The following is a 19,634-nucleotide window of genomic DNA, read 5'->3' on the forward strand; positions in this document are numbered from 1 at the left end:
AAAGATGTTCCTGGGTTTCTCTTTCTTCAACTATAAACTGAATAGGTAGATGGGGAGATATACAAGCTCCCTTCCACATCCAAATTCTTTCTAGTTTTATTTGAACTTAAACAGGATTTCAGAAAGTCACCTACACTGCATTTGTTTGATGGATGTGGATGCACTCCTCATAGATCCTGAAATTGTCATAGCTCCCTTCTTCCTGATTCATAGAAAGATTTCCCCTGCCTCCATGCCTCCCACCTGTCTGTCCTTGCTCATAATTTCTCTCTCTAAATACTTCTAGCAAGTGAAGTTAGAGGTTGGGATGGATAGATAAGATTCTTTTTTCAGAATCTATTTAAGGGGCCTCCCTGGTGACGCAGGCGGTTGAGCGCCACACTGTGAAGCTGTCTGCAGCCTCTGCAGCTCAGGATCGATCCCTGCTGGCCTCGGAGCAACCCACATGGCACAGCAAACCTCTCCTGTCTCGCCCACTGCTCCCCTCAGCAGTGTATTTCGTCAGTCTGCCTGTTCTGTTCCCTGCTCTGGCTCTAGTGAATCCTCTCATACTCCCACGCATCTGGCCTGTACCCTGTTCTTGTATAAATAAATAAATCTTTGGGGAAAAAAAAAGAATCTATTTAAGTAGCTGGTTTAGTGATTTATCACTTAACATCACTAGGAACGAAAATAGGAGTAGCAGAATTGGTGACCGTTGATCTCTATTTGACAGATAACCAGCCCTCAGACTATTCTTTGCCAAAGCTCTGTCTTCTTAGGTATAGACATGAATAATTACACACACAGGCACACACCCTCTCTGTAAGTACTTAACAATGTCACTTTCTATTAGCTACACATCTAGATTGTTGTCTCTCTTGCCTGTTAAGTGCATGTTTGAATAACATAACAGAAGACAGCCTGTCTAACTTTGCATATCAGTTCTGATATTCATGGTTGAGAAAACTTCACCTCTTTGGATTTATTTTAAGTCAAGTATGATGAATGGCCTTGGGAGTTAACAGCATAGGAGCAAAAGCTCACAGGAATTTCAGGCTGAGACTTTTTTTCCTCCCTCTTTTTGATGGCATAAGCACTTCATCATTGCTGTCAAGTGAAGGCTCAATGATGGGAAATTAGAGGAGAAAGTTTGAAAAGCACTGTATTTCTGTTCTCTATGGACTTTTGTCCAAATCTAATTATATTATAGTGTATTATAGAATATTTGCACACTTCACTTTGGAATTGGATTTATATACATATGTGCATATATATGTATACACATATATACATAATATTCAAATATATATATAAAATCTTTAAATAATTAAAGGCAATACTTGGTAAATAGGTTCCTTTTTTAAAAAAAAAAGATTTATTTATTTATACATACAAGAGCTGGGGTATAGGCCAGAGGTGTGGGGGGTAGGAGGGAGGAAAGAGGATTCACCAGAGACAGAGTGGGGAACAGAAGATACAGACTGACTGAAATACACTGTTGAGGGGAGCAGTGGATGAGACAGGAGAGGTTTGTTGCGCCATGTGGGTCAGCTCCCTGGCAGGGGTTCAAACTTACGCTGCAGTGGCTGCCGATAGCTTCATAATACTGAGACTTAACCCCTTGTACCACTAGGGAGGCCCAATAATAGGTTCCTTTTTCAAAAGCATGTGTGTGTATCTTGGTATGAATGAGGAAAATGAGTGTGCCATGATTTTTTTCAAAACCTGATAAAGCAAATAATTGTTTTTAGTACAAATTACAAAATAAAAATACTATAGTCTCTACATCCTCTCAACTGAAATGGTTGAAAGTTTAAGACAGGTATAGTGCTCAGGTGGGGGCAGATGATAGCGAGTGCATTAGGCAGCTATTTCATCAAATAAACCCCAAATTTCAGTGGCTGACAACAAGTGTTTGTTTCATTCATTGCCCAAGAAGTTGCATAAGGTTCACTTGATCTGCTTGGGTTCAACCAAGCTTGACTCCAGGAGGCAGAGCTATGTTTGGGTCTGTTCCTGTGTGTAGTTGTGTAATCCCAGGCCTCCTAGGGCATGCTTGTCTCATGGTGGTGTCAGAAACAATGAAGCAGGGTGTGAACATGCATGATGCCTCTTAAGGCCTTGATTCAGAGTTAGCACAATCACCATGGCCTTGTGCAATTGGCCAAAGCAAGCCACAAGGCCAGGTTTACCTTCCATGGGGCAAGGGAAATCCACAGCAATTATGACAGTGGGAGGAGTTACAAAGGTAACTGGAAGAGACCTTGGGTGCTTAATCATAATGCAGGGGAAGAGTGAAGACATGGGAACAATAATCTAGTGCACCACATTTTTTGCCATTTTGAAAACAAGTCATAGACACTGCCTCCAGTTTTGAATGGCCTGTTACCTTTCCTCTTTGTCTGTTTCCGTTGTATTGATAATTGACAGCAAAACCCCAGTCTGATGTTGTAGGTTAGCATCAGAAAGTGCAGCTCATCATTTGAATGTTTGGGAAAAGCACAGACTGTCAAAGTGGTCCCAAGGTAAGTTGGCTTCTTGTTCTCTGACTGTGCTGTGCGTTGTATTAACAATGGTCAACTGTAGAATTAACCAGTGTGTGTCTGTGTGGTCTATCAAGTCATTGGTATGTCTTTGAGAAGAAAATAACCAATCTGTTGAGTGCAAACATATTTGTAATATGCACATAAAAGGGAAAGATATGATTAAATTGATTAGACAGTTTTAAGCTTTATACAAAATGTTCAGTGAAGACCTATTTGCATCAGAAATTTAAACTGTTGCCTTTAGTTTTGACAGAATATATCTACCTCATTTCAGCTAATTGTTTTTCCCTTCTAAATTCGTTTAATTGATGATAGTAGTGTGGTCACCACTTCATTTAATATATACAGACACTTGTTTTATTTTTGACTGATCAAAACACTTGTGTTGGTATTATTAAAAACTCTATTCAAAACTTAATAAGTTTGTTATGTTCTTTATAATAGTGAAATTGCCTGAAATCTCACCTACTTTGTCAGACTTTTGAGAATAACAGTTTTTTGTGACTTATTTCTACCCTTGGACCTTTCCTGTTGTAATGATCCTTCCCCCAAATTACTATGTATCACAGCTTTACCTTGTATAGTTCCCTCATAGGAATATTGTCTGGTTAAACGTTCAGTATGAGAAACTGACTCTTTACAAAAATTAAAGCTATTTCCAAAATGAAGTTAACTTCTCATGTGTTGGCCTAAACTTTGCATTGTCTTTCCAGTACATAAAGAGTGAATTGCATTGTGCTGCACATCTCCTTACCCCAGCTCTGGATAGCCACTGCAGGGTGTGGAGTGTACTTGTGTGAGTGTATGTGTGCTTGTGTGTGTGCATGTATATGCACATGCATGTGTGCACATCTGTGTTGTATTTACTGGCATTGAATCCTTGTTAGTATGGGAGTTTCCCTCTCTCTTATATCTCAGTGCTGAACTTCTGTTCACCAGACAATGTACCTTTGATGATGGAGCTGTCTTACCTTAGGTGTTGTGCGTTATGTTCTCTGTGATGTATGTATTGTGTTTTATATTGTTTTATTCATCTGCATAAACTTTACCCAAAGCCAGCAAAATAAAAATAAGAAGTGGAGAGATTTAAAATGAGGGCTGTGATTATTAAGTAAAACATTTAGGAAGATTAGTTTGCATGTTGACAATATACTGTTCCTTTAAAAAGGTTTACTTCCTCCTTTTTTGACCAATATGAACAAGGAGATGAGCCATATAAATGAATATAAAAAGAAGTCCTAGCTTTAATCTCTTCATCTACTAAAGCAAGGCCAGCATGTCCTTCCTCTTACAGTCACGATGAGAATTAAGTGGAGGCGCTTAGTGGAGTGCCCTCTGCCCAAGTTTCTTTTAGGCATCAATCGATTTTTGTGTCCTCTGATCAGGATTAAGCATTCTCCACAGTTTACAAGGCCATAAATAAAATCTCATGACACGGTCTGCCTGGAGACAGTTGGTAGCAAGGGACCCAAGGAAAGGGTGGGGTCAGGTGTCTATAACACCCTCGTTCAAAGACATCTGGCCCAGGTGAGGGAAGAGCCCGGCTGTAACTTTCTGTAGCTCTATCGGAAAGGCGGAGGTGGGCATAGACTCCCGAGGCTCTGGGCCCTCATTTTCTCAGTCAGTGACTGCAGAAAGGTGTTTAGTGGACAGCCTGCCTGCCAGAGGGCAACCTGTAGAGACACTGTGACCTGCTTCACCTTCACTTTGAAGTATGATTGGAAACCAACCACCCCAACGAACAAAGAAAGAGCAAAACCTTGGCTGTTTTCAAATTTACTTTCTTCTAAAATGCTACTCTTGTATAAAGGAGACACGTGTTATTCCCACAGTCCCTTTGTTAGCTGACTTATTCTCAGCTCAAGTTACTTGTAAGTCCAGTTTTCAACAGGGTGGAAGCCGTTGGCTGGCTTTGGGTCACTGCCAAAGAGACATTAGTACGAGGATTATGTGTCATAAACACCCTGTCATATATCCAGCAGTGATCTCAATTGCTAAAGTTGCCCTGAACCTAAATCCTTAAGCCTAGTTGCTTAATATTTTGCCAAGGTCGCTTACCAGGAACTAAAATGGGACCAGGAGTGTGAGAGCCATGTGAGACTTTAGTGGTGATCCAATCCAGTTCCAGGGAAATTCTAGTGGCTTGTAGCTTGCTCACTAGGTGTCACTTTAAATGGATTCTGTGGTCTAGTTTGGATACAGAGTAGTTTCTTTAGTAAAGAACAGCTCAAGGTCTTTATCATGCTAACATGAATCATGGCTCCAAGAAATATAGCATGCCGCTTTCTCACCCTGATCTTACTATGAGGTCCTTTTGTTGTAGGTGTATCGCCTACAAGGATGTCTGGCAGAGGTTATAGATAGTCTGGTCCTGAGGAACATGCCTCTCATGCTTAACTGCCCGGGATTCATTCCTGACTTTACCATTTATTGATATTATGAAGTGGAACAAATTGCTTAACCTTATTTTGCCTTAGTTTCTCCACTTAAAATAGAACACAGGGTTATTTTAAAGATCAACGCAGACAGCGAGGGACAGTGTCTGACACATGCTTGTATATTATTATCCTAACATCGTCTAGGTAAGAATAAACTAGTTTTATACAGTCATTTTGGAGGAGAGAAAACTGAATCCCAATAATTCACTCATACAGTATCGCTCATTCAACAAAATGACTAAATGCCATTGTTTACCACATGCCTGGTGATTCTATCCCCAGAAATGAACAGAAATGCCTTCAAGGGACACACATAGTAGACTTGGCTCAGGTGACTCCATTCAGTGGTAAACCCAGGCCTCCTGACTTTGTCCTCCAGTTTGTCCTCTGATTCTGTTCTGAACAAGGAGGATCTATATAGTCTGGATTATTGGAAGGCAAGAATAGGGAGGATAGTGCAGCTAATAGACTAATCTTTTAAAACTGGGGATGAGAGCATGTGTTTTAATTCTTTCTTAGTATGGCATAGGAAGAGTCATCAGAAGAAGCATTTTGGGAGGAAAGCACACTAAAAATACACATTTATAGAAAGGGAAGTAAGAGGTAGCAAGAAGTAGTCCATGCAGGTGTCCCCGAAGAGGGCTGGCTTGATGTTTTCTTCTAGTTACCGCGTCACTGACGGTCTTCTCTGCGTTGGTCTAGGCATCTCCACCGAGGGCTTACCCTGGGACTGCTTCAATGAGCAGACAGCAGCTAAAGACCTCCCCAACAGGGATGGAGGTTCCTGGGTCCTGGGCTACAGAGCAGGATCGACTTATCCATTTCTGCTCCACGAGGAGAGAGAGAAACCAAACAGAAGTGAACTGTACTTGGAGCTTCATGTAAGTGGAAATCGTTTTGCTTGTGCTCTGATTCTTTGTGGTCAACAGCAGCCCATCTAACGTGCATTGAATGTAAATTGTACATGGAATGCTGCTGAAGGTGCATTTTGTGTGTGGGTCATTGTCTGAAAATCAGATGGTTGCAGAAAACAGATACATCTATCTTGGCGATCAGAATTTGTGCCCTGGAAGGTAACTGTTCGTAGTTCATCTGAGTGCTTTGCTTTTCAGAGTTCTCTGCTCACATCACTTCGCTACCTCAGCCTTGTTGAGAGAGTACCCACTTGTTCTACTCACCTCTTAATATCACTTTTTAAAAATATTTGCAGACACATGTTTACCTACTGTTAGGCTCTGGATTCTCCGATGAAATCCAAATAGCCTGTCTTCTTTGCACATTCCTAAACCTTTCTTTCTCTCCAACTGTTCAAATAACAGAACAGGTCAGCAGGAAATTGGCCTCTAAATACAGGATGACCCAGTGAAAAACACTGCCTTCTTTCTCATTCATTCATGCATCCATTGGCACAGAAGCATTGAGTGACCTGCACAGAGCAGTGGTAGGGTTTTAGTTACTTCTTCATTGTAGGACTGACCACATGTGCACAATTGACACTACCCCCTCACCTGCCAGTTTCCTGTTGGAGATGGGGCTGAACAGCATTAGGAATCTAAGAAGCATTTTTTCTTTGCCCCAAACTTGAATGTCTGATGAGGATGTTGTATCCCTGATTTCTTTTAATACCTGCCAATTCATTGCATTCAGCCCTGGAAGTATGTGTTTGAAGAGCCTGGATTAGGTCTATCGTGTTCATATCTATGGCAATTTTCTTAAGCAACCAAGAGTAGAAGAACCTTGTACTTTTCATAAGCATACTTACTGTATAGCATATGAAAAAGCACTTGACATCCCAGTTATTGTAAAAGAGGATTTAGCCTGATAACAAGGAAATTTGTAGTTTTTCTTTTTGTCCCTCTACCTAAAAAATTAAAGCTGTGTATCTTTAGATACCCTCAAAGTAAGAAGTGTAACAGTGACATCTATTGGTCAGATAGCTTGTAAATTGAACTTGCTCTAACAGCTTGGAAGATGAGATTTTTTTTTTAGTGCATAAGCATAGATTTCGTATCTTTTATTTAAAAAAATTTAATTACATTTACTCTTATATTGCTTATCCATGTTATTACAAATTCTTTCTAAATGTATTTTAAGTGAATGCATAATATTGTACTATACCATATACCAAAATTTATTTAATCACTTTTCTATTACCACATGCCAAAATTATTTCCAGTTTTGGAATAGTATTATAATTTGGAAATTAACAGCACTGCCACTTACATTCTTTTTCCTATTTTCCTCTTCTCCCCAACATTTAAGATTATTTCCTTAAGATAAAGCTTGGATTTTTGTCTGTATGTAATCGTAAGCTTTTGAAACAGATCATAGCATAAAAAGATCTATTTCCTGAACTAGACTTTAATATACACAATATTTTATATATAAATAATAGGTATTTATATATAATAATTATATAACTATATATAACTATATATAGTTATATAAATAACTATATATAAATAATATATATAGTTATTATATATAAATAATAGGTATTTATATATAATAATTATATAACTATACAATAAAATATACATACATGTTTCCTAGTTTTCCATTAATTATCTTTAAACTTTGGGATAATTGATTTAGATCATTTTCTATGTCAGTGGATTTTACATCGGACCCTAAGACTCATCAGCTCCAAGAACTTTCTGTCTCCTGAAAATGCAGTTTGATTCCTATGTGAATGTGGATATTCTGAGTTAATCATTTGAAGGGTCGTACTGACTTAGTGGAAGTTCACACCTTGTTAATCATCACCACACTAGCCCACAGGACATTGTGCCTCTGGAGGGCTCTGAACACTAAGGTCACAGAGGTGCATACAGTCATGCACTGTTTCACAACTGGGTCACGCCCTAAGGAAAGCATCTTTAGCAATTTCACGATTGTTTGAATGTCACAGTGTATTTACCCCAACCTAGGTGGTATAACCTATTACAGATTGAGGCTATGTGGTGTAGCCCATTGAGACTACTCACTCATACGTCATCTGTGTGTTGCCTTTTGGGGTGGCAGTGTTGGAAGCAGTGCAGGATGAGGGAAAGATTACTCAAAGTCCATGTGAAGCAATTAGAAGCCTAGAGGGCTTCTCTTACAAAGGTGGGGTGAATGACTAGGGAGTGTACATGCATGGGTGATGGGATTAGGGGGATTAGGGATGTACATTAGGGTTGAGTGACCAGGGGCTATTGCCTGGGGGCCTCCATTATTTCTGCCAGTCCAAATGTTGGGGGAAGAATGTCCTGAATGAACTCCACGAACACAGGTTTTATGGACTCTACCCCGACCTTGACCAAAGAGATCCAAGACGCCAAGGACTACAAATCCCATAATGTCATCACCACCAAAGGGAAGGTTGCTGGGAACTAAGGGTGGAGTTAAGCAGCCAGGCTTGGTATATAACCAGAGACCTGTGGGCCGTGGGGGGTGGTTGTTGGTTTTTCACTGCCTTCAGTTTGCTGTTGGAGTCCCGCCCAGCTCAGCGGAACTGGTAGGATGCTTTCATATACATATACATATATATATATACACACTATACACACACACACACATGTTTATCTATATCTATCTATCTATCTATCTATCTATCTATCTATCTATCTATATATATATATATACGCACACACATACATATATATCTCACCCTCGGTTAGTCCTCTCTCCATTTCCCCTTTTTGTAAATAATCCCTTTATTAACTTTCTCTGTGTGTACCTGCAGTTGAGTCTCATTATAAGTGCCTTTTAAGTGCATGGTTGAGGACTCACACTCAGGCCAATCCATTTCACATTGTGGTTGCCCGGTAACATAAGCGTATTACCTCTATTCTACTATCTACCTGCTGTTTTCAGCAGATACTGGTTTCCCAGAATGTTCCTCATATGAGGACTTTTGTCAGTGGTGAGAGGCCCCCTTGCATGACCCTCCACCTAACTGACAAGCAGGAACTTTGGGCACCAAGACAATATCCCCAAGAACAAGGGGGAGCTAGGGATCCCACATCTGTGGTTGGCTGGACCATCATGAAGCAAAGTATGACTGTACTGCTATGTGAAATCTTGATCAGCCTTAAATGTTGGACAGGGCTGCTCTGTTTTTTGGTTTTAAACCTGATTTGCAATGTCACCATCCAGAGGTAACTTTTCTTGCCTTTTTCTGTGGTTAGACCTCTTCTCAGTGATATGGAGTGTTAGTAACAAGAAAATTTAATAGTTGATAGAGTCAGGCATCCTCAAATGGCCATTGACTTTATATTTTTTTAAAGATTTATTCATTTATTTTATTTATTTATGCAATAGCTGGGTACAGGCCAGAGGCGTGGGAGGGTGAGAGGATTCACCAGAGACAGAGTGGGGAGCAGAACAGGCAGAAGGACCCAAGCTCACTGCTGAGGGGAGCCACAGGCGAGTCAGGAGAGGTTTGCTCCCTGCTGGCTGGAAATTGAACCTGCACTGCAGAGGCTGCAGACAGCTTCAAAGCGCTGCGCTCAAGCCACTGCACCACCCGGAGGCCCCCTGGCCGTTGACTTTAAATGTGGGGCTGCTATTGATGCTCCTTATGAGCTGGGCTTTCCTCCTTTAGTTACTGACTGGTGAGAAAGATCCACGGGTACCCTGAGGGGAGTGGCAGGAAGTAGGGATGATATAGGATTAGATACCAAGGAGGTTCAGGGCAGTATTACTTACCAACTGGTATGTATTTCAGGTTTAAGCAACTAGTGCTGCCTCCTAGATGCCATGTGGCTAACTGTCAACCTGACTTGAGTAGCAAAGTTATGTTTGGGTAATTATCCTATAATCCTACTCAAGCAAATTCCATGGACCATTCTGAGGGATCTGCTCTTAAAAGAGTGAACCCGGGGCACAGTCAGTTCTAACTTTAAGTTGTGAAGTTGCCAACTCTTAAACAGGATATACTTAAGCTGTAAAATTATTTTTCACTTGTCTTATATGCAAATATAACTGGGCATCCTATATTTTATTTACTAAATCTATTAAACCTAAGTGTCACTTATGGGGCAACATCAGATGCACCAAATGTGAAGACTGCCCTAAGATAGTGTCTATATATGATAAAACCTCAGTAACTCAGAGTCACCATTTACAGCACGAGCATTACTCAGTCAGCTTTAAAGAGCAGTTTCATATATTCCACCCAATTAGGGGCTACCAGTAGCCACGTTCCCCAGTTTTTCTGGCGCATTTTGAATCAGATTCAAAGCGCCAAAATTCAGACAGACAAGAAAGCAGATAAGGCGTAACTCTTTATAAGAAATGCAACTTCTTGAAGACCCTATTGAGTCTTCAGATCCATGCAGGGTCATTTGTAAAATGTCTATAAATGAGGGACATGGATGGGATAGAAAAGACACCAAAACAGGTATGACCTCTTTTGTGGCCTCTTTAGATATGAAATGCAGAAAAGGTAAGCAGTCATTAGGATTATATATTGGTTGCATGATTTCTGGCAATAGAATTTTGTGTCACAGTTCAAAACAGAAACATTGAACTCTTCTTGGTGATTCTAGTTTCCAAGGATCATCTTAATCATGTGGGGCCCTGACTGTTCCTTACTCCATTGGCTTAATTGGCTGGGAGGACACAGCATAGGATTCCAAGTAATTGCATCTTATAAACGGAAGGATGTAATTATCAAGTCCATACCCAGCTCTAAGTGTCTAGCCCAGCAACAAAAACTTCCATGGAAGGATCACTCCCTAAATGCCAGGCACCTTCCTTTGATATATTTTTATGCCTATTATTCAAAAGAGGAGAAAAATAAAGAAGAATTAAGGGAAGGATTTGATCCATATCTAAGTCTAGACCCAAGGGCTTGAATATTAATCCCCTCTACCTAAGCACTACTTTGGATGCTTTCATATTTGCTTGTTTTTATTATTATTGTTTTGTTTTTACTTTAAGAAATAAAGATAATTCATTAGTGGATATGAGTTAGCTTCCATAATAAGTGAGAAGGATTGGCAACCAAGCTCAGAATTAGATAGAACCACAACCAAAATCTCCCCACAAAACTCAGTCCAGTGAAGAGTCTGCAAATGCTAACACAGGCACTAGATGCCTCAGCAAGCATTTTAAAAAGACCCTGGTTCTCAAAAACTAGTGGGGAAACATTAATGGGAATGTGGGCAGATTTCAGTCCTACCTTCTTTCATTCCCAAGTGGCAAATTCCACAGCATACAGTAGACTCAACATCAATAGGTGCAGAGTGCTCTCTGGGTGGTGCCTTGCCTACCTGGAAAGGACTTAATAGGTGTCTTGTTTTCATGGAAGTCAAGTGTATTTACCATTTAAAGCTGAAGGCCACAGATTGACTTACCCAAATGATTAGCATATTCATGACAATGGGGCATGTACCTGCAAATAAAGTGAATTTAGAAATATCGGGCAGCATGTTTTCTGACGGACTGTGTACATATATGTGAATGTGTGTGCAGGCACCAGAAAGAAAAGAGAGAGGAAGAGAGAGAGGAACTGATCTTTTGTCTGTTGGCCTTATGATAAATGAGGAAGAAATTATGAAGGTGTAAAGAACAGTTGGAAGTGATGATGTATTGATCAAATTGGAAAATTACCATTTTTTACAAATGTCTTATCACTCTATCATGATAAAGAAGCTGAAAAAGGTTATCTATTTTATTCCTAATCCTCATTAAGTTTAACCAGTTATCTCTCTTAAATTAATTCCAATTTTGAAATTGGTATGGAAGTCTGTTGTCACAATAACTAGAAATCCTCACTTACGCCGATCATAAAGTTCAGATCTTAGCACTTCCCACAATTCCCTTCACATCCGTCTGTCCTTTCTATATAATGCAAGATAATGATAAATATAAATCTCAGGTTTGTTTATAAAACAAAAAAGAATAGTAAGCTTGACTTAACCACTGAGCCACTTCATGGTCATTGCAACTGTGTGATTCACCTTTCTTTCTTCCTGAGAATGCTTTTTGTTCTTATTTCCTTTTTACCTATTCTGACATTTATATAGCTGTTTGTGTAAAATGTGGGCTCTTGAGTGTATACACAAAGTCAACTTTTTTGTAGTATGTTTCAAAATCTGAGAAAACATGAATAGAACTGAATTTTATAAAAATGTTGAGAAATTTGTGTATGATTTTTAGTTAAGTGAATTGGAGCTTACAGCTAAAATACATATTTTTTGGTTTCTGTAAAATTCAAAAGATTGGGGAATTTTTTTCCTTTTTGAGTCTCTTTTTTGCCTCAAATATTGGACTTAGAATGCTGTGGACTTCACATGGACTCTTGAAACCCTTATCTATCTTTTACATAGATCATCTCAGTTCCATGTGCGTATTTCAGGAAAACATTTTCTTTCTTCTCTTTCCAGGATAAAGAATTTGTTTAAATTACAATCCTATATGACCCAGGTAGAATCTGAAATATTTGAGAACATTCCTATGTTAACATAAGGTTCCAACTTTGCTGGTCCAGTTATTTTTCTATTGCCTTTTGATTCTCACAGGCTTTAATTAGGTTATCTTGATTAATTACTATAATTATTTCTAAAGTGCATTAAGAAGCTCAGCTACAACATAAAATCCCTGTGTTTGAAAGTCATAAACTTCCCTCTCCAGTTATAGAAAGTAAGTGACTTTGATTCTAGGAATTGTATGTCTTCAGAAGATTTCATGATACTTTTTAAAGTATTGGAAATGACAGTAGTGCTATATATAGTTATTTTGTTCAAATCCCAAATTAAAGTGATGTGCCACATGGAAGCAAGAATGAATGCATTCTAAAATTGTGGAAATATGATTCCTGCAACTGTACCCACTCCATAATAATAATGATCACTGTGGTGATGATGAAACAAGCACTGGGTTAGGAATATTAGCACATTTAGCTCTCTGGGCAATTCTATCAGTTAAATATTATTTTCCCATTTGATAAATACAAGCACTGGTTTATAGAAGTTAAAGAACTTGCCTAAATGACACAGTGAGTGTGTCACTAATAAGTGGGGTTCTCATCTTGAACCCTAATACACATTACTTCATAGCTATAGCTCTTTCCCTCTCATCTACTTTTTTTTTTTTAAAGATTTATTTATTTTTATGCATACCAGAGGAGAGGGGTGGTGAGAGGATTCGCCAGAGACAGAGTAGGGAACAGAACAGGCAGACTGGCTGAAATACACTGCTGAGGGGAGCAGCCGGTGAGGCAGGAGAGGTCTGCCGCGCCATGTGGTTTGCTCCTTGACTGGCAGTGAGTCTGTGGATTGCTTCACAGTGCTGTGCTTAACACCTCGTGCCACCAGGGAGGCCCCCTCTCCTCTACTTTTCTCTGCCCTGTTTTCACCTGTGCCCAGGAATGGGCTCTGAGCCATGGGCATGTCTGCTTACTTTCTCTCTTGGAATTCATTTACATTTGTTTCCATATTTTTCTCTTAAAATCACTAAATCATGTATTAACTTCAAGAAGTCATTATTGATCTGTTCTTGGCAAATATCTTCTTACTTCACTAGCCATTTGTTCAGGTTACCAGGTGACCTAGTTTGTCTCCATTTGTGCATTTCAAAGTATTAGAACTATCACAATATGCTGTATTTTTTTTTATTTATTGTAGAGAGCAAACATATAGAATGAGTTTGATCCACTTCGAACCCTGGCTCTGTCACTCAGTGATTGTGCAATTGACCTAATTTCTTTGACTGTCAGTATTATCATCTATAGACCTCTCTAATACGTGAGTCACTAACCACATATGGCTCTTTAATTAAAATTAATACAATTAAAAATTTAGTTCTTTAGTCACACTACCAAGTTTAAGTGCTTGGAAGTCACTGGTGACTGGGATCTGCTGTATTGGATGACACAGATATAGAACATTTTCTATCATTGCAGAAACCTGTACGAAATAGCACTAATAGATAAAATAGGGTCAATGATACCTTTTTCTTTGAGTCATGCAGGACTTAACGTAAAGGAAAGCCTGCCGAAAGAACCTAGCATGGTGCCTGCTTGGGACAACACTGAACCATAAAGATTCTGGGTTCTCTCCTTGCTCCCCCTTTAGTTATGCTCTTCTTATCCACCTCCATTTTGTTTTAAGTAAGCCCTTACCTCCCCTCTTTTTTCTATTGCCTCTTTAAATTTAAAAATAAGGCCTCCCTATGAAGTTGTCCACAGGCTCTGCAGTACGAGTTCGATCCCTGGCCAGGGAGCTACCCACATGGCGCAGCAGACCTCTCCTGTGTTGCCCATTGCTCCTCTCAGCAGTGTTTTTCAGTTCCTCCTCCTGTTCTGCTCCGCACTCTATCTCTGCTGAATCCTCTCACACTCACCTCTTCCCCACACTTCTGGCCTACACCTCAGCTCTTGTATGCATAAATAAATAAATGTTTAAAAAAATAAATTTAAAAATACTTGACAAATAATACCTGGATCTTGGGTGTTAGAACAAATATTCTCAAGACAACTTTTATTTAAATTAAGGAAAAGAAAGAGATATCCAGTGAAAGCACAGCCATTGACTGTCTGGTTTTATTACTTGGGAAGGAAAACACAGGTATACAATTTAATAGATCTCAGATCTGCATCTAAAATTTTTATTGCAAGCAACTTTAGCCACAGTGGAAGCCACAGATTCCATATCTTCTGTGTTGATTATCCATCTAGGACATCAATATTATTCATTTAAAAAAGTTCAGGGCTTCCCTTGTGACTCAAGGGTTAAGACGCAAACTATGAAGCTGTCCACAGCCACTGCAGCAGGAGTTCAATCCCTGGCTGGCCAGGGAGCAACCCACATGGCACAGCATATCTCTCCTGACTCGCCCGCTGCTCCCCTCAGCAGTGTATTTCAGTCAGTCTGCCTGTTCTGTTCCCCACTGTCTCTCGTGAATCCTCTCCCCCACCTCTCCCCCCTACCTCCGTGCCTCTGGCCTGTACCCCAGCTCTTTTGTATGCATAAATAAATAAATCTTAAAAAAATTATAAATAAATAAAAATAAAAAGATAAAAAAAGTTCAAAGCCCTTCAGAAACATGTCCCAGGAAATTTCATACCTTAAAAAATGCTCCTTTCCCCTTCTCCTTCAGGTTCCAATGAAGTGACAGCCTTGCCTTTTTCCTCTTACATTATTTTGTTATCAAGAAAGTTTCCCTTTGCTGATGGGAATTTTTGAATTTGCTTGGTGGAATCAGTCTGAGAAAATTTGACAGTGAGGCCCTAGCAGTCATGTAATAACTATTTCAAGCTTGGTTTTCATATTTCTGAGACTCAAAGCATTTTAAATGAAGTCATACCTTTGAAGTCCAATGATTGACCTAAAAACAAAACAAGAAAATGTTGAATGCCATGCTGTTCAGGTCTGGGTTTTTTTCCCAGGCCAGAAAATGTCTGGAAACACTTTCCCTCAGGAGGGGATGCCAGAGCTGGGGGACAGCGCTGGCCATAGCAGCAGTGGTGTGCATCAATAGCCGCTTGAGAGTAGGATGGAATGAGACTCCAAATCCATGTTTTTGTTTTTGTTTTTGTTTTATTTCCTGAAATAACTGAGTTGGTTTAAAAATCCTCTTGGAGCACAGGAAGAGTAATAAAGAAGAGAGTGAAATTTGTCACCTTTCCCAGTGGCCACCTGGGAAGACGCTAAGCTAATTACTCTCTACAGGTGACCCAGATGGAAAAAAGAAATCCAGAGAGCATTGGCTCTAAAACTCCCAGAGGGATCCTGTGAAAGAAATTTCTGTGGATCTCAACTCATTTCTGTAGAGATGTGGCCTGGGGGCAGGGAGCACAGCAGTAATCAGTAGGCCTGTCCATAAGGAGCCATCCTCTCAGACCCACGGGCTCTCTGCCCAAGGGCATAAGTAGGAGGGGATTGGGAGGGGCAGTCTCCTGCTTGGACTGTCAGTCCAGCCACAAATAACTCGTTCATATTGACAAGGTTATTTTATTTTATTATTTTTTTATTTATACAAGCACTGGGTACAGTCAGAAGCGCGGGAGGGTGAGAGAATTCACCAGAGCCAGAGTGGGGAGCAGAACATACAGACCGACGAAGTACACTGCTGAGGGGAGCAGTGGGCGGCAGGAGAGGTCTGCACGCCATGTGGGACCCTCGCTGGCGGCTGGGGATCGAACTGGCGCTGCAGAGGCTGAGGGCAGATTCGCAGCCCAGCGCTCAACCGCTGCGCCACCAGGGGAGGCCCCAAGGTTATTTTTTTAATCAGCCATTACTATTAGATTTTATATGTCAAAATTTTTCTTTGGTGATGTAATTAAAATGTCTTCCATTACAGACAGTCATTTTGCTCATCCCAATCTGTATAGAATTTTTTATCACAGTTGTGTTTTTTCTTTAAGTAGATATACGTACGTCTATACGTTACCATTTCTTTTTAAGCAACACTTAAATTTTAGCTGGTTGAAGTGAAATAGCACTAAAATGTTTCCATAATAGCTTAATATATATTCTAGTATGTGATAGATATAATGTAAATAGACTATATACATAGTACCCCTTATTCTTTTTATAGCCTAAAAGTTTATTTTTGTTTTAAGATTTTGTTAGACGCCGGTTGCTGTCATAAGAAAGTTGTTTCTTTTCTATGAAAACCTCCTACCCAATTAGTGCTTACTAGGTGCTAGGCAGTAATGAGAATGTCAAATGCATTAGCTTATTTAATGCCCCTTGCAACCCATGAGGTAGTTACATTTCTTATTTTCAGTTTCTTGGTGAGGAAACTGAGGCAGGAGTCCTCACAGAATTTCAAGCTTCTTGACGGGGCAGAGGTGGATGTGAGCTCAGGACCCGGGCTGAGTTCATAACTCTGCACAGAACATTCCTTCCTTCACTACTGACAGACCGTGTGCCTTCTCTCCTCTCCCAGTCTTCAAGCATACCCCAGCCTCTCTTCTTCTCTTTTAGAGTCTTTTGTTTGTTATAAACATTCAACCCATTTCCACTGAAACTTGGTACTGCTAGGTGGGCCCACACTTAGGAACACTGTATGCTGACACTGCAAAATAGAAAAAGACCTTAATTACTGAGACCTGTCCCTGTAATAGGCAGGTGCAACCTGTTTTCTTTTTAACCAATTAGTCAAAACTGTTGCTGTCTTTTGATAGGCTGATCCCAACCTCAGGGAGCTGTTATAAATGCTGCATTGGTTGGCAGGGGAAAGGTATGCCTTGAAGGCAGGAGAAAGTGCTATAAAATGAAAATAGCAGGAGAAGCCTGAGGCCATCTATCTTTGACTTGTGCTTTCATTTGATCTTATGACTCCATTTCAAAGATGTGGAAAATAAGCCTCCGAAGGTTGCTGATTGGGAAGAAGGTAAGGTCACATGCCAAGGCAGTAGCCAATGTGACATAGGATTAGGAGTTAGGAGATCTCATTTCTCAGCTTGCTGCTGAGTTTGGGCAGTATGAACTGGTTGGTACCAGTCTTGTAGCTTCTCTTTTCTTCGAACATCTTCATCTTTAAAACAAGAAGTTTGAATAGATGATTTCCAACATTTTTGAGGTCTTATTCAGCCTCCCTACAATTTGATTCTACCCATATTATTCCATAATCTTAATACGCCTTTTCTATGACACTGCATTCATTTCTTAAATGTCTTGAGTGCTTCCTTCCACGGAAATAGTTTCTACCTTCTTACTTTCACTAATTTAAAGCAATCATCACATGAACATAACTGAACCATTCTAGAAACTGAAAGCAATTAATCATTAAAATTAAGCCCAGAACTTCAAGTAAATTGAATAAGGAAAAACATGAGAATTGAGTAGCCAAACAATAAAATGTAATCTCCTTTGCTTTAGTACGCCCTCAACTTTCTAGGGTGTTATGAGACTGTGGAAGGGAATTAGCGAACCTGGATGATATAGGAGAGGGTTGCCAATAGTGAGGGGAGCTTTAGGAAGTTTTTCTTTCAGGGAGTGTCCAACTTCTGTAAATTTATTTTTTAAGACTTTTTAACGCTAGTTAATTTTATGCGTTAAGAAGCTAGGTTCTAGTACCCAGGAGATAATGTGCCCTTTGGCCTTATCTCACCAGATACCTGCTTGTTAGGCTAATATTTTTATTGTCATGAGATGCAACTGGGTCTGGCCTCTGAGAGGAAGGTGAGATGGAAGAAACTGGCATTAACTTCTCTACAAAAATACTATGGGGCCTTCCTTGGTGGTGCAGGCAGTTGAGCATCGCGCTGTCAAGCTGTCTGCAGCCTCTGCAGCGCCGGTTCGATCCCGGCCGGCTGGCGACCGTCCCACATGGCACGACAGACCTCTCCTGTCTTGCCTGCTGCTCCCCTCAGCAGTGTATTTCAGTCTGTCTGCCTGTTCTGCTCCCCACTCTGTCTCTGGTGAATCCTCTCACCCTCCCATGCATCTGGCCTGTACCCTGGTTCTTGTATAAATAAATCTTAAAAAAAAAAATACTATGGTTGGTTTTCAAGTAGCTGGGTACTGATTGTTTTTAACATGTTGTTACAACACACATCCTGTAGGTCAAATTCTACTTAACTCTTATGTGTGTGTGTGTGTGTTTTTAAAGATTTATTTATACAAGCACTGGGTAGAGTCAGAAGCACGGGAGGGTGAGAGAGTTCACCAGAGCCAGAGCGGGGAGCAGAGCAGGCAGACTGATGAAGTACACTGCTGAGGGGAGCAGCGGTGGCAGGAGAGGTCTGCACGCCATGTGGGACCCTCCTCTGGTGGCCAGGGAGCAGCCGGGGATCAAACCGGCGCTGCAGAGGCTGATGGGCAGCTTCACAACCCAGCGCTCAACTGCTGCGCCACTGGGGAAGCCCTGTTTTAGTTATTAAAGTAGGTCACTTTTATCTGACCTTCTGCACAGATGTAGCTATTAGAGAGCTTAAGTATCTTGAAGTTAGAACAAGAAAGACTTGGGTTAGGTTGTAAAGGAGAAAGTCCTGGCTGCCCTGGCGTTGTGTAGTCGGTGCTTATTAAGTATCATACAATAAGGCTCAGAGATAAACAATCTCCAAGAAATAAAATTATTTTAAACAATTTAATATTTGAAGTATTAAATAGACTCATTTTAACAAAGACAACCAACTAAGATTAAATTTGTAGGTTGCTTATTTGAGCATGGTAGTCTGAAACATTTTCCAATTCCCTAAATGATCGGAAGTAGTAACATTTCTCATGGTCAGAAGAAGCAGTGGCCTGAAAAAAGTCAGTGTCAAAGATCTATTTGAATGACCCTGATGTGCTCACTCAATCTTCAAATTTAGATTATTTTTTGCTTTCACTCCAAATTGTTTTTAATCCTCCTATCATTCACCTGAGTCTGGGGTATGAAGTAATTGGTTACTCTATGAAGAAAGAGTCACCTCATTCTTTTTTTTTTTTTTAAAGATTTATTTATGCATATTTATGCATACAAGAGCTGGGGTATAGGCTAGAGATGCAGAGGGTGGGGGGCAGTGAGAGGATTCACCAGGGACAGAGTGGGGAACAGAACAGGCATATTGGCTGAAATACACTGCTGAGGGGAGCAGCGGGCGAGACAGGAGATGTCTGCTGCGCCATGTGGGTAGCTCCCTGGCTGGAAGGGGATGGAACTCATGCAGCAGAGGCTGAAGTTTGCTTCATAGTGTGGTGCTTAACCCCTTGCACCACCAGGGAGGCCTTGAGTCACCTCATTC

At 40.3% G+C, this 19,634-nt stretch overlaps 1 protein-coding gene across 2 annotated transcripts in view; it reads left to right on the forward strand.

The window, feature by feature from the left end:
• Positions 1-19,634, forward strand: part of FMN1 (formin 1) — a gene marked incomplete at both ends in the record, with an annotated part of 376,429 nt that overhangs the window by 65,254 nt on the left and 291,541 nt on the right. The window contains one exon of one of the 2 annotated variants that reach the window (XM_084239702.1): positions 5,669-5,847. The exons of the other annotated variant lie outside the window; for it this stretch is intronic. Coding sequence (XP_084095828.1) covers positions 5,669-5,847 — 179 coding nt within the window. The remainder of the gene's footprint in view (positions 1-5,668; positions 5,848-19,634) is intronic. 2 annotated transcript variants of the gene reach the window in all.

This window comes from Talpa europaea (genome assembly GCF_964194135.1).
Source record: "Talpa europaea genome assembly, chromosome: 8".
In the NCBI taxonomy this organism is placed as follows: Eukaryota; Metazoa; Chordata; class Mammalia; order Eulipotyphla; family Talpidae; genus Talpa; species Talpa europaea.